General features: G+C 49.6%; 1 protein-coding gene across 1 annotated transcript in view; it reads left to right on the forward strand.

Annotated features, from left to right (window-relative positions):
• Positions 1–233: 233 nt before the first annotated feature.
• The window catches only part of SPINT2 (serine peptidase inhibitor, Kunitz type 2), a 28,320-nt gene continuing 13,770 nt past the window's right edge, over positions 234–14,783 (forward strand). The window contains exon 1 of the mRNA XM_054462579.2: positions 234–1,180. Within this exon, the coding sequence (XP_054318554.2) occupies positions 1,075–1,180 (106 nt within the window). The 5' untranslated portion in view covers positions 234–1,074. The remainder of the gene's footprint in view (positions 1,181–14,783) is intronic.

Consider the following 14,783-nt stretch of genomic DNA (forward strand, 5'->3'; position numbering starts at 1 on the left):
CTCAATTCTGATGCTGTCTGTGCTAAGTATTTGTCTCCATATCTGTCCTGAGAACCTTGGAGCCAGGGCCCGGAGCTGTTTTTGCATGGGCCTATCACCTCCTCCAGGAAGCCCTCCTTGGCCCCCTCTCAGGCTGGATGGGAAAGCTGTCTGGGCTCCCATCATGCCCTGGTTTTCTAGCGACCGAGCCTCTGATCCCTCAGCTTGGCCTTCCCCATCACAGCTTTCATCACTTTGTGCTAAGCTTCCGCTATCACTACTCTGGGCCGTTCCTGTTTGGTGACTCAGGGACCAGTCTGGCATGGCCACCGCTGGGTTCCCAGCATTAAGCCCTGGAGCATGAGCCCAGTGAACTTTGAATTCAGGAAGGAATTCACAGGAAAGCTGCGGCGAGGCGGGCAGAAAACCACAGGCTTCCAAGCAACGCGTGTCTGCCGCCCCCTCCTCCCACCCTGGGGCCAGTCCAAGAGCGAAGGCCCTCCTCGGACGTCGTCACCAAGCCCAAGGGAAGGGTGGCAGGTGCTCAGCGGGCAGGCGCCCCGCCCCGCCAGGTTCTGTTGGGGGCGAGGCCCGCGCAAGCCCCGCCTCTTCCCCGGCACCTGGGCGGGCCCAGGTGCGCCCAGGGCGGGGGAGCGGCCGCGCAGGTGCCTGCCCTTTGCGCCTGCGCCCAGCTCGCCCTGCCTAGCCAGGTGCGCCCCGCCCCCTGCCTGCCCGGCCACCTTCGGGAGCCGCTTCCAATAGGCGCTCGCCATTGGCTCTGGCGACCTCCGCGCGTTGGGAGGTGTAGCGGGGCTCTGAACGCGCGGAGGGCCGTTGAGTGTCGCAGGCGGCGAGGGAGCGAGTGAGGAGCAGACCCAGGCATCGCGCGCCGAGAAGGCCGGGCGTCCCTACACCGAGGATCCGGAAAGGCGACTTCCGGTGGCTTTGGCACCTGGCGGACCGTCCCGGAGCGTCGGCACCTGAACTCGAGGCGCTCCAGTGCGCGTGCGCGGCGAGGGGCTTCCCGCACCTGATCGCGAGACCCCAACGGCTGGTGGCTGGCGGCGTCGCCTGCGCGTCTCGGCGGAGCTGGCCATGGCGCAGCTGTGCGGGCTGAGGCGGAGCCGGGCGCTTCTCGCCCTGCTAGGATCGCTGCTCCTCTCTGGGGTCCTGGCGGCCGACCGAGAACGCAGCATCCACGGTGAGGGCCGGGCGGGGAGGCTGGAGGCGGGGCGCAGGGGGCAGAGGCTCGGGGGTCAACGGGGGTCTGAGCAGGGAGAACTGGCGGGGGAGGAAACTGGGGGCTACTTGATGGCGTTCAGCGGGTGTGGTGGAACCAGCCCTGGAGGATTGAGCCTTGAAATGAGGTTTGGGAGCCCTCGAGAGCGAAGACGGGCGGAGGAGTGAGGGTTAGGAGTTTCCTTCGGGTGGAGGAAGAGTCTAGGGGTACTGACCAAGAAGGCGTGGCATTGCCCCTTCCTGTGGCAAGAACGGGGTGAGGAGCCGAATTGAAGACCAGCCTCCTCCTGGCGGTGGAAAGTTCCATGGCCAAAGCCCAGGGAGAGGCCAGGCCTGTGAGATGGTGGGGGTTGGATTGGGTGACCTGGTGGCCGTTTTAGACTCAGGGAAGAAGCCCATCTCACCCCTGCCTCTTTGGAGATTGGACAAGATCCTCCCCCGAAGTTTTTGTAGTTGAGTTGCAGTAAAGTAGGTGCCCGAGAAGGAGGGAACAAGAAAGGAAACAAGCGTTGGGGAAGAGGAAGCCCTGCTAAGGCGCGAGAGAGTATTGGCGTTGAGCAGCTGGTGTTGGGGTCTTAGAATGGTCCTTAGAAGTCGGTGGTGAATAAGGTGATTTAAACTTCTACACTCTTAAGGAAATGTGGCCTGAAAGATCTCTTTGAACAAGTGTAGTTATAACCTTAACTGCTTCAGACAAGCACCAGCGGGTTTTGAAAAGAGCTCTCCTGAAAGCAAGAATTCATTGATTCAGCAAAACTTACTGAGGCCCTGCTACGTGTCAGGCACTGGCGCTGGTGATAACAGTTAACTCAGACTAGCTGGGTTCCTGCATTCATAGAGCTAATATTCCAGTGGGAGAGGCAGAGCTAGTGAAGGTTTAAAAAGCACTTGCTATGGGATTAAGTTACTGAGAATTAAATGAACCAGGTGAAGTACACCAACAGGGTGACGTAAGATGTCGGGGGCGGCTTTAGCTCAGGTGGTCAGGGGAGGTCTCTGTGAGGAGAGTGACATCTGAGCTCTAACATGAAGAATGAGGAGGCAGTAGCCACACGGAGACCTGGGGGACCAGTGTCCAGTTGCAGGCAATAGAGTACAAAGGCCTTGAAGCTGGAACAAGCTTGATTGGGTTCAGGGAAAAGACAGGGCCAGCCTGGCTGGAGCAGGCGTGAAGGAGGGGAGGACTGGAGGAGGATGGGAGGTGGGAGAGGCAGGCTGCAGCCAGATGGCCTAGGGCTTTATAGACAGGTACTGGTGCTTGAACCCAGGAGGCGGATGTTGCAGTGAGCCAAGATCGTGCCACTGCATTCCAGCTTGAGCAACAAGAGTGAAACTCACATCTCAAAAAAAAAAAAAAAAAAGAAGGCCGGACGATGTGGCTCATGCCTGTAATCCCAGAACTTTGGGAGGCCAAGGCGGGCAGATCACTGGAGGCCAGGAGTTCAACACCACCCTAGGCAACATGATGAAACCCCATCTCTACCAAAAATACAAAAATTAGCTGGGCATGGTGGTGCGCGCCTGTAGTCCTGGCTACTCGGGAGGCTGAGGCAGGAGAATCACTTGAAGCCCAGAGGCGGAGGCTGTAGTGAGCTGAGATCAAGCCACTGCACAGCAGCCTGGGCAACAGAGCAAGACTCCGTCTCAAAAAAAAAAAGAGCAGGATAGGTGTGCACCAAGTCATCACCTGTGGTAACTTCTGGGGACTGGTTAATTTCTCTGTGCCCCAGGCAGGAGAAAAAAAGTGAATTGGTGGGGAGAGGCTCAGCGGTAGGTGACTGGGAGTCAGGAATGCAGACGCTGACCATTGTTGCAATCAGAACCAGAATTTGGCAGCTCTGCTGGACTTTTTCAGGTGAAGTAATTACGTTAGGATGTACCTTCCAGTTACCTGGCCTCTTGCTACCTCTGGTGCTTACTCTGAGCTGGGATGTGGCCTCTTGCTACCTCTGGTGCTTACTCTGAGCTGGAATGTGTCGTTTAACCTTTGAAACAGCCGGGTGGGGTGGTTAAGTTACGTGCCTTGCCCGAGGTCACTCGGTGGTGGTAATTGACAAAGCCAGGTCTCACTGCAGAGGCCTTCTCTGTTCAGAGTGGCCTCCCTGACTGCTGCCGCCGGCTGGACCTGCTGACCTTTCAGAAGTACTAGTGTCTGACTGGGTGAACTCATGCCCTCATTCATCGTAAGTTCTGTTTGTTTGAAAGCTTGAACAGCTTAATCGGAGGCAGGAGGCAGTTTTGATTTTTTTTTGTCCTCACTCCTTCCTTATTGCTTCTATTTTCTCTGGAAGCGAGTCATCCACTGGGAGTGTGGTGTTGCTGAAGCTCCATGCAGTGGCTCAGGTGCTGCCGGATGAGTGTGGTGGTGAGGGAGGAGTGAACAGAGAATGTGTGAGGGAGGGAGGATGGGGGTTGGTCAAGGAATTTATTCTGTATGAAGACGTGAGGGGGTGGAGGGCCAAGATGGTAGGGCCAGCAGATTGTTGGAGTTGAGGTTCTGAAGGGAATAACCAGACAGACAGGATGCAGTGGGGAGTGAGTGAGATGCATGAGAGGGAGGTTCCGAAGAGGTGTCAGTTATTGAGACAGGTTTAGGTGTGACCCTGAGAGGAAGCGGGGGGCGAGGGTGGGATGAGATCAGCTGGAGGTCTTGGGACCTAGAGGTCAGAGGACCATCTACCTGGATATAGAAATCTCCAAGAATGATGATAAGAGCAGCGGGAGAGGTGGCAGGCCCGGAGTTAAAGTTGGGAAGAAAGGAGTAGTTGTCTGGGTTGGCAGATAACGTGCCAGGCAGGGTAGTGAATGATTTACTCTAATAATGGGAGTCTCCCCGCTGGGGGTTTTGGGGAGGGTGGAGGGAGAACAGTCCAGAAGCAGCTCCCAGGAGCAAGGAGACCTCCCCACTTGGAAGGGCCCCAGGAGGCATGCCCTCAGGGGAGATTCCAATTAGGTAAGAGGGTGGCAACAATGTTCAGAGGAGATTGAGGACATGGAAGATTTGCTCAAGACCAGTCCTGAGTACCGGAGGGCCCAGGAGTTTCGGGAGGGGAGATGGGGACAAAGCAGGCCCCACCGTGTGAGAGTGAGGGTTAACTCGGGTCGGGGATTCTTGTGAGAAGCATCATGTGGTCTATGATTGATGTGTTGGTGACGCTCTGAGTAGTGAGGGCAGGTGGGAAGGGACAGGTGGATGGGCCGGACAAAGTGTGTCCTGACTGCAACCTCTGCAGACAGAGGTGGGGGGAAAGCTGAGCTTATGCCAGGTGAGAAAGCTCCCCTATCTAGCGTTAGGGACAGTTACCGTCTGGAGTAGAAAGCATGCAGAGATTATAAACTGGCAACTCCGAGTAAGCTTCACACAGCCTTTATGTGACTTGTACATTTTCCAGAATTGGGATTTTTTAAACGTAAAAATGTAGGTTTTGGCTTTGCCTGAAAGACATGAAGATGTAATGGAACCAAACCAGAACACAGGCCTGTTTTCCTGCCCAGCAGTCCCGGACAGGAGCCCAGTGCCTCTTTCAGGCAGGAGATATGCCACTCCCTAGCTTGTAGATCTTACCCAGCCTGCCTCATCTCAGCTACTGCCTGCCCTCTGTCTCTGTAGGCCTTTGGCTTGTGACCCCTACCTTAAACATATGCTCCATTTAGTAAAAGGTAACACATAACAGTTCTTTATAAATTGCACATTATAGTGTGAGACAGCGCGCGCGCGCGCACGTGTGTGTGTATATGCGTGTTACGGCTGGCTGTTGGGGAAATCCTTTTATCAGGTAGCCGCAGATATGCAGGATATTTTTCTTTTCCTTTTCCCCACCCAGGTGGTAAATCCTGGTATTTGGAGGGTCCTGAAATGTGTAATGTTGCTCAACACCAGGCCAGATCATGTATTTCCTCCGCAGAATAGAAACTTGAAAGGTCCTTTAGGAGTGGCCAGTTAGGTGTAGTTCTTGCTGCCAATAACTTTGTGCCTGGACCTGGGCATCAGAACTTGTGTTAATGGTTACTTGGCTTAAGGTCCTTTGTTTTTGTTTTTGTGTTTTTTGTTTTGTTTTGTTTTGTTTTGAGACGGAGTGTATCTCGTCGCCCAGGCTGGAGTGCAGTAGCTCAATCTCAGCTCACTGCAAGCTCCACCTCCCAGGTTCACGTCATTCTCCTGCTTCAGCCTCCTGAGTAGCTGAGACTACAGGCGCCTGCCACCACGCCTGGCTAATTTTTTGTATTTTTAGTAGAGACAGGGTCTCACCACCGTGTTAGCCAGGATGGTTCAAGGTCCTTTGTTGATTCTTCTTGGGAATTTCCACTGGAGGCAAGCAGGGCAACACTCATTTGAGAACCTCTCCTGCACCTTTTTTTTTTTTTTTTTTCTGAGACAGAGTCTTGCTCTGTTACCCAGACTGGAGTGCAGTGGTGCCATCTTGGCTCATTGCAACCTCTGCCTCCTGGGTTCAAGCGATTCTCCTGCCTCATCCTCTTGAGTAGCTGGGGTTACAGGTGTGCATCACCATGCCCAGCTAATTTTTGTATTTTTAGTTGAGATGGGATTTCTTTTTTTTTTTTTTTTTTTTTTTATATGGAGTCTCGCTCTGTCGCCCAGGCCGGAGTGCAGTGGTGCGATCTTGGCTCACTGCAAGCTCCGCCTCCTGGGTTCACACCATTCTCCTGCCTCAGCCTCCCGAGTATTGGGACTACAGGTGCCTGCCGCCACGCCCGGCTAATTTTTTGTATTTTTAGTAGAGATGGGGTTTCACCGTGTTAGCCAGGATGGTCTCGATCTCCTGACCTTGTGATCTGCCCGCCTCAGCCTCCCAAAGTGCTGAGATTACAGGCGTGAGCCACCGCACCCGGCCTGCGATGGGATTTCAACATGTTGGCCAGGCTGGTCTCACACTCTCGACCTCAGGTGATCTGCCCACCTCAGCCTCTCAAAGTGCTGTGATTACAGGCTCGAGCCACGTGGCCCAGCCCTCTTCTGCACTTCCAAGGGATTTTTGAAATCCATGGACCTCTCAGGTTAATTACAGTGTCTGTAGAACCTTAACTAAAAGGTAAGCTTTCCAGCAGACTCCACAGACATGTTATTAGTTGCCACCCTTTCTTTACTTTCCTTCTCACCCCCATGGGTAGTTGTGACCCTGGTGGTCAGAGATAAGATGACAGAAGAGCTAAAGTAAAGCTGGTGTTGGCGATCAGCTGGGAATTCTCTAAAGCAGCTTCTCACATTATTCTTATCCTCCATAGAAGGAGTGCTTGTCCTACTTGCAGGCAAGGCAGTTTGGTTCCAGGGTAGTTCGAAATCTTATTCACTGATATAGTCAGCAAATGTTTATTGAGCACCCACCAATTGCCAGGCACTGACTCACTCAAAATAGAGCACTGAACAAAATAGACCCCCTCCCCCATCCAAGGCAGACGTGTCATAATGAGAGGAAGACAGTACAATAAATGAACAGATGAGTGTATGTCTGGTGATGAGTGTCAGGGTTGGTGTGCTTGGCACTGAAAATGGGGGCTTCTGAGGTTCAAATGGTTGCAGTTCCTAAAGAAGGTTGAGGGCCTTGCCTTCAGGTCTCTGCGGGAGACTGGCCCGTTTCCACTGGAAACATTGCTTTGCCCAGTCAGTATTTGAGAGCTCAGCCTGTGATGGAGAAATCACACTTCTCTTTCACCCTGCTCCCCACCCTGTTTCTCATTTTACCCATCCCCAGCCATTTACAGAATGCGTGCAGAGCTTCTGTTTGCCATGTCTGGAGGCTACAGGGGAGGCTGAATGAGGGGTGATAAGCCTGTGGCTCATGTGAGGCGGGAGAGAGCCCAGCAGGAGTCACACTGAAATGACTCCATTAGCCCCAGGAGGCCTTGGTCCACTGGCCGTGACCAATGTGGACATTAGAGTGTGGATTCCGATGTCCTGCAAGATCCTCCTCACAAGTGTCATTTCACGGTTGTTTCTGGCAACATCTTTTTGAAAACTCCCTGTAAAGAAGTGCTGATGTTGATGATGAGGCCCAGGAACTTTGGAGTTTATTTACTTTTTTTTTGTTTTATTTTCCTTGGCAGGTGAAATAGGAGCTAGAGTTTAGTTATTTTGAAGTTTATTTGAAATATGCTTTTTATGATTAGAAGCCATTTTAGAAATGAGGGCGAGGCCGGGCGTGGTGGCTCACTCCTATAACCCCAGCACTTTGGGAGGCCGAGGCAGACGGGTCACGAGGTCAGGAGATCGAGACCATCTTGGCTAACACGGTGAAACCCCGTCTCTACTAAAAATACAAAAAAATTAGCCTCGCGTGGTGGCAGGCGCCTGTAGTCCCAGCTACTTGGGAGGCTAAGGCAGGAGAATGGCGTGAACCCGGGAGGCAGAGCTTGCAGTGAGCCGAGATCACGCCACTGCACTCCAGCCTGGGCGACAGAGCAAGACTCTCAAAAAAAAAAAAAAAAAAAAAATGTTATGCTAAGTGAAAGAAGCCAGTTACAAAAGACCACCACATGTTTAGCCGGGTGTGGTGGCTCATGCCTGTAATCCCAGCACTTTGGGAAGCCGAGGTGGGTGGATCACGAGATCAGGAGTTCAAGACCAGCCTGGCCAAGATGGTGAAACCCCATCTCTACTAAAAATACAGAAAAAAATTAGCCGGGCGCGGTGGCAGGCGCCTGGAGGCTGAGGCAGGAGGATCGCTTGAACTCAGAGGGCGGAGGTTGCAGTGATCTGAGATCACGCCACTGCACTCCAGCCTGGGAGACAGAGTGAGACTCCGTCTCAAAAAAAAAAAGAGGGCAAGAATTCACATGTTGTTTTACTCACACGTGTTGGAGATGGAGCTCAGGGTGATTCCTGACTGGGCCCAGGGTCCATGGCCTCAGAAGTCCCTTAATCTGAAGTCCTTCACTTTTATGTGATACTGTTGGGCACAATGGCTCACGCCTGTAATCCCAGCACTTTGGGAGGCCGAGGCGGGTGGATTGCTTGACTCAGGAGTTTCAACATGGTGAAACAAAAAATACAAAAAACTAGTCAGCCTGTAGTCCCAGCTACGTGGGAGGCTGAGGTGGGAGAATGCTTGAGCCCGGGAAGTGGAGGTTGCAGTGAGCCGAGATTGCACCATTGCACTCCAGCCTGGGTGACAGAGCGAGACCCCATCTCAAAACAATTTTATATGTGATAGTTTGTCCATGTGTATCCCAGGGTCTGTCATTTAGAGTGTATGGCATGTTCTTAAAGGGGTGGGGGAACAAAAAGATACTATAATAGTTTGTGACCTTTTGAAGGGCCGCTCTACATAAATAGATATATAGTATGTCTGTGGTATTAAAATTTCGTGGGGCGATTGGGAAAAACATTTCCAAAAAGTCTTCTTAGGGGGAAGGTAGTAATGAAAAAAGATTGAAAAACACCATTCCAGAGAGAGGGTCTAAGAGCTTTCCTCAGTTCTGAAAATGGTCCGTGATTTGCACAAGGTAAAGAATGGCTGAATGTGAATTAACAGCAGACAGTTCCTTAGAAGATTTGAAACTATTTGTTTCCTTCCCAGCTATTCAGATGGGCTGCTCGGGTTCTTGTTATGGATTGAGGCGAGGGTAGACTTAATAGTCCTGTTTCAGAGTGGAATATGGAGTGACGGTAGGCATGAGTAGTGATGAGTTGCATTGTGCTGATAGGTTATAAAATGTAAATTTTTTATTTTTTGATATGGAGTCTCACTCTGTCGCCCAGACTCTGGAGTGCAGTGGTGCAATCTCGGCTCACTGCACCCTCCACCTTCTGGGTTCAAGGGATTCTCCTGCCTCAGCCTCTTGAGTAAGTGGGATTACAAGCATTCGCCACCACGCCCGTCTCATGTTTTTGTATTTTTAGTAGAGACGGGGTTTCACCATGTTGGTCAGGCTGGTCTCGAACTCCTGACCTTGGGTGATCCACCTGCCTCAGCCTCCCAAAGTGCTGGGGTTACAGGCGTGAGCCACTGTGCCTGGCCTGAAATGTAAACTTTTCTGTCTAAATATTTTATATAGAAAATACCAAGATTTTATATCTGAAACACCAAGATTTTATGAGCCTCATAACTTAGGTTGGATTTGTAATTGTAAATGTTCTTTCCTCATAAATACCTGAGGTTTTTTTTTGAAAGGTTCTGAATTGTCTCAATAATGAAAACTTCCAGACACCCAAGCCTAGAGGAGATGGGTAGTTGGTAGCTTTCTGTACTGGAAACAGAAACACTCAAATGTGTAGAACCTAGCAGCTAACCAAAGTAGGTAGATTTATAGATCACCTTAAAATAAGGCTGAGTGCACAGTAAATGTCACCTTTGGAATCTGGCTTGGTAGAATTGAAATAGGCTTCAGTAGCTCCTGTCATTCAGTACCTGTTTTCTTGAACTCCTGACTTCAGGTGATCTGCCTTGGCCTCCCAGAGTGCTGGGCTTATAGGCATGAGCCACTGTGCCCGGCCTCAGTACCTCTTTTTAAGATGCTCTCATTCATTCCCTGGCGAAAAGATACTTGAAGTGCAAGTGCAGGTGGGTGTGGAAAGCATGGAGGGTTTGTGTTGCTTCATCTCTTTTGGTGTTTGTTTTTTCCACCAGTCCCTCCCTCTGGCTTTCTGCCTCCCAGCTCAGCATATCCTGATCTTGTAGCCGTGCAGGACTTTGACCCATGTGGTGGTTTGCCATTGTCTTCCTCCAGGTGAAGATAAGAAATCATTGGTTTGGCTTGAGGTTGTACTTTTGGCCTTCCCTGTATATCCTCTTCCTCCTTATCCTCTCCGTCAGCACGCTTGGTTGGACTCTGTAGTGAAATGTGTCGTTCTCTTTATTCTGACTGTCCCTATATTAGTCCTGTCTTCATAAAAAATACAATCATAAAGATACAATATCTACTATTTGTTAAAAGTTTTGTGCCAGGCCAGGTGCGGTGGCTCACGCCGTAATCCCAGCACTTCAGGAGGCCGAGGCGGGTGGATCATTTGAGCCCAGGAGTTCAATACTAGTCTGGGCAACATGGTGAAACCTCGTTTCTACAAAAAATGCAAAAATTAACCGGGTATGGTGGCACACGCCTATAGTCCCAGCTACTTGGAGGCTGAGGTGGGTGGGTCACTGAGCACAGGTCGAGGCTGTTGTGAGCCGAAATTGTACCACTGTACTCCAGCCTGGGCGACAGGGCAAGTCCCTGTCTCTAAAAAAAACTAAAAAAAAAAAAAAAAAGCTGTGTGCCAAATACTATTTTAAGCAATTATAATGGATTAAAAACTCCTTTAAACTTCACAACAATTTTTTTTTCTTTCTTTTTTTTGAGATGGAGTTCTTTGAAACTCTTGGATTAAATGACTCTTCAGAGCTTTCTTGGCTTTTTGATACTAAGGAGTGGCATGTCTGGGGATTTTTATAGCAAGTAATTTCTCCTTGGCTACTATCCTTAGAATTCCAAGTGTCTTTAATGAAAAGAGGAGACTTGTTTTTAGTGATGTTAGTTGTTTTTAGGAAAGGTGTCCTGCAGTGTTTTTCGCTAAGGTGGCTCACGCCTGTAATCCCAGCACTTTGGGAGGCTGAGGTAGGCAGATCACTTGAGGTTAGGAGTTTGAGGCCAGCCTGGCCAACACAGTGAAACCCTATCTACTGAAAATACACAAAGTAGCCAGGTGTGGTGGTACACTCCTGGAGTCCTAGCTACTCGGGAGGCTGAAGCAGGAGATCACTTGAACCCGGGAGGCAGAGGTTGCAGTGAGCCGAGATCGCGCTATTGCATTCCAGCCTGGACGACAGAGTAAGACTGTCAAAAAAAAAAAAAAAAACATAAAATGGAGAGGTAGACCAGCTTACGGGAGGTGTTGCACTTCCCTCTGCCATTGGAGAGACTGGATCTGCAGCCAGGGAGCTTGTGAAGGCTTCTTGTCCACAGAAATGAGGGCAGCAGTTGTGACTTTCTGGATGGTGGCCCAGAGGAAGCAACATTGGCAAAGCCTCTTCTGTGAAGCAGCTCTCAGAGCAATTTTGTGACATTGAAAGAGCAAAGGATAAAACATTGAAAGCTGATCCAGATCTAGAACAGTGTTTGGCAATTGCTAGAAAAGGTGTAGAAATGATGCTTGCTCTGTGTCGTAAGTTATGTAGTGAGAAGGCCACAAGCACAGTTCAAACTCCCCTTAGAAATTCTTTTGCAAAGAAATTAACACTTTAATCCTAAATGTTTCTAATGTTTTAACTTACAGTATGCTAAATACTCTTTCTGTTTGTTTATTTTGTTTTGTTTTGTTTTGTTACTCTGTGCATTTATAGCCAATAGTTTTTCTTTCCTTATTTTTTTGACACAGGGTCTTGCTCTGTTGCCCAGGCTAGAGTGCGGTGGTGTGATCTCAGCTCACTGCAACCTCCGCCTCCCAAGTTCAAGTGATTGTCCCGCCTCAGCCTCCCGAGTAGCTGGGACTACAGGCGTGCGCCACCATGCCCGGCTAAGTTTTATATTTTTAGTAGAGATGGGGTTTTGCCATGTTGGCCAGGTTGGTCTTGAAATCCTGACCACAGGTGTGAGCCACTGCAGCTGGCCAAAAAAATTTTTTTATTTTTTGTAGAGACAGGGTCTCACTATGTTGCCCAGGCTGGTCTTGAACTTCTGACCTCAAATGATCCTCCTGCCTTGGCCTCCCAAAGTGCTGGGATTATAGGTATGAGCCGCCATGCCCAGCTTGACAAAAATTTTTTTTTTTTTGAGGGGTGAAGTTTCACTCTTGTTGCCCAGGCTGGAGTGCAATGGATCAGCTCACTGCAACCTGTGCCTCCTGGGTTCAAATGATTCTCCTGCCTCAGCCTCCCGAATAGCTGGGATTACAGGCATGCACCACCATGCCCGGCTAATTTTGTATTTTTAGTACAAACGGGGTTTCTCCATGTTGGTCAGGCTAGTCTCGAACTCCTGACCTCAAGTGATCCACCTGCCTCGGCCTCCCAAAGTGCTGGGATTACAGGTGTGAGCCACCACGCCCAGCTGATAAAAAATTTTAAATGTCATTGAGCAGTATCATTTTTCCCACTGATTATGAGATTGCTTTGTGTGATCACACACTGACGGGCAGGCCAATTGCTGCTTGTGTTTAGTATTTGACCCCTTATAGAAAACATTTGCAGACCCTTGTTCTAGAAAAAACAGATGGGTGGGAGGAGGAAGAGGAGAAGCATTTCAGGAGTGGCTTTGGGCTTTCCTGTCCTGCACGTGGTGAGGCAAGAAGCTCTTGTGCCTCAACTCATAGCACTCATGGGAGGGTGTCAATAACTAGAACCCTAGGAGTTATTTTTGCTTGTTTTAAAAATAAGCTTGTTTTGGGGCCGGGCATGGTGGCTCACGCCTGTAATCCCAGCACTTTGGGAGGCTGAGGCGGGTGGACTACAAGGTCAGGAGATTGAGACCATCGTGGCTAACATGGTGAAACCCCGTCTCTACTAAAAATACAAAAATTAGCCGGGCGTGGTGGCAGGCGCCTGTAGTCCCAGCTATTCGGGAGGCTGAGGCAGGAGAATGGCGTGAACCCTGGAGGCGGAGCTTGCAGTGAGCCAAGATCGCACCACTGCACTCCAGCCTGGGCGACAGAGTGAGACTCCATCTCAAAAAAACAAACAAAGCTTGCTTTAATGGATATAAAAACATGAATAAAAGAAAACACCAAGTTCAAGGTGGTAGGGGGTTAATTTGGAAGAGGCAGAGCAAATGTGATTGAATGAGGGGTATGCAAAGGGTTTCTGCTCTATCCATATGTTTTATTTATTAATTTATTTTTGGAGAACAATGTCTCGCTTTGTTGCCCAGGCTGGAATGCAGTGGCGCGATCTCGGCTCACTGCAACCTCTACCTCTTGGGTTCAAGCGATTCTTCTGCCTCAGCCTCCCGAGTAGCTGAGACTACAGGCGCGTGCTACCACGCCCGGCTAATTTTTGTATTTTTCAGTAGAGACGGGGTTTCACCATATTGGCCAGGCTGGTCTCGAAATCCTAACCCCAGGTGATCTGCCTGGCCGGCCTAGTCTATGTTTTAGTCCTTGAGAATGTTAGAATTTGATGACACTGAGATGTGGATATACCAGACATGGGGTATTTTCTGTACTCGTCAGCATATTTGAAATATTTCATTAAAGTACTTACTTTGCAAAGTAGACACAGCTGCAATTATGCATTTTTGGAAAATGATTAGGTACTATCTCATCTATTTTTTTTGTTTGTTTTTCTGTTTTTGAGACGGGGTCTCTGTCACCCAGGCCTGAGTGCAGTGGCGCAATCTCAGCTCACTGCATCCTCTGCCTCCCGGCACAGGTGATCCTCCTACCTCAGCCTCTCAAGTAGCTGGGACCGCAGGTGCATACCACCACACCCGGCTCATTTTTTTTGTATTTTTGAGCTCAAGCAATTTGCTCGTCTCAGCCTCCCAAAGTGCTGGGATTACAGATGTGAGCCACTGACCCAGTACTATCTTCTTAAGCCTATAAAATTAGATTAGATTGGTAGTACTTGGGACCCCTCAGAATTCTATAATGTCCTTCTTAGAAGGTGACAGCAGATCTATCCAGCAGACTGTAGATTGTTGTCTTAGTCACCGGCTGATTGTCTTGGTTAAAACTCTAGTGACTTCAGAACCAGAGAAACCTGTTTTCCAAGACATCCAAAGACCAGTTTGTTTTGTAATTTTGCAATAGCTGACATTCAGAATGCCTGCCAGGATTTTGTAAGTGAGGTTCATATTTCGGATAATGTGTGACTTTAGCCATTTCTGATGCTTTTCCAAAAGAAAGTTACTCTTCCCTAAAGGCAGGAATTCTACTTTTGCTTAAATATTCTGAAGCTTATGAGTTCATCCAAATTTGGTTCCTTTCAGCATTTTCCTGTTGGTCCATCTCTGTTTTGAAAACATACAGAATGTACTTAATTTTGCCCTAGCATTTGTGAGCATGCAAAATAGCACTTGAGTCATGTTTTTCATGATTGCTTCCCAATACTATTCTAAGGCCAACATAGCGTTTTGTCATTTCGTAATAATAGAATTCCTCATTAAGGAATAACTTTCTAAAAATGTGTCCAGCCCATTTCCCCCCAGCCTTGGCCGTTTCCTTTGGTATGTTGGTGTCCGTGACCCTGTCATTGAGTGTGACTGAAAACAGAGGCCTGGCAGACGGCCTCGCCTTGGTGAGCCCTCAGATTGTGATAAAGACCCTGAGGAATGTTTTGGCTTTTAGGCAACTTCAGTTCTGTTTTCCTGCTGCCTGTTGATGCAGTGGCTTTTTCTTCCCATCAGTCTGAAGGGTCGTGTTAGTGCCTGGGCTCTCACCAGACCACGGGGAACTCATCCTGGCACTGCTGCCTGCCTCACTTTAACCACCTCAAGTCTCAGCATTCTCGTTTGTAAAGCAGGGATATTATTACGTGATTCACAGTTTTATTGTGACCATTAGAAGTAGGGCACATGATATGCCAGGCATCATGCTTGGTGAAGGCAATAAGTAATGCAGCCAGGCGCTGTGGCTCACGCCTATGATTCCAGCACTTTCAGAGGCAGAGGCAGGAGGATCACTTGAGACCAGCCTG

This window comes from Pongo pygmaeus, chromosome 20 (genome assembly GCF_028885625.2).
Source record: "Pongo pygmaeus isolate AG05252 chromosome 20, NHGRI_mPonPyg2-v2.0_pri, whole genome shotgun sequence".
Lineage (NCBI taxonomy): Eukaryota > Metazoa > Chordata > Mammalia > Primates > Hominidae > Pongo > Pongo pygmaeus.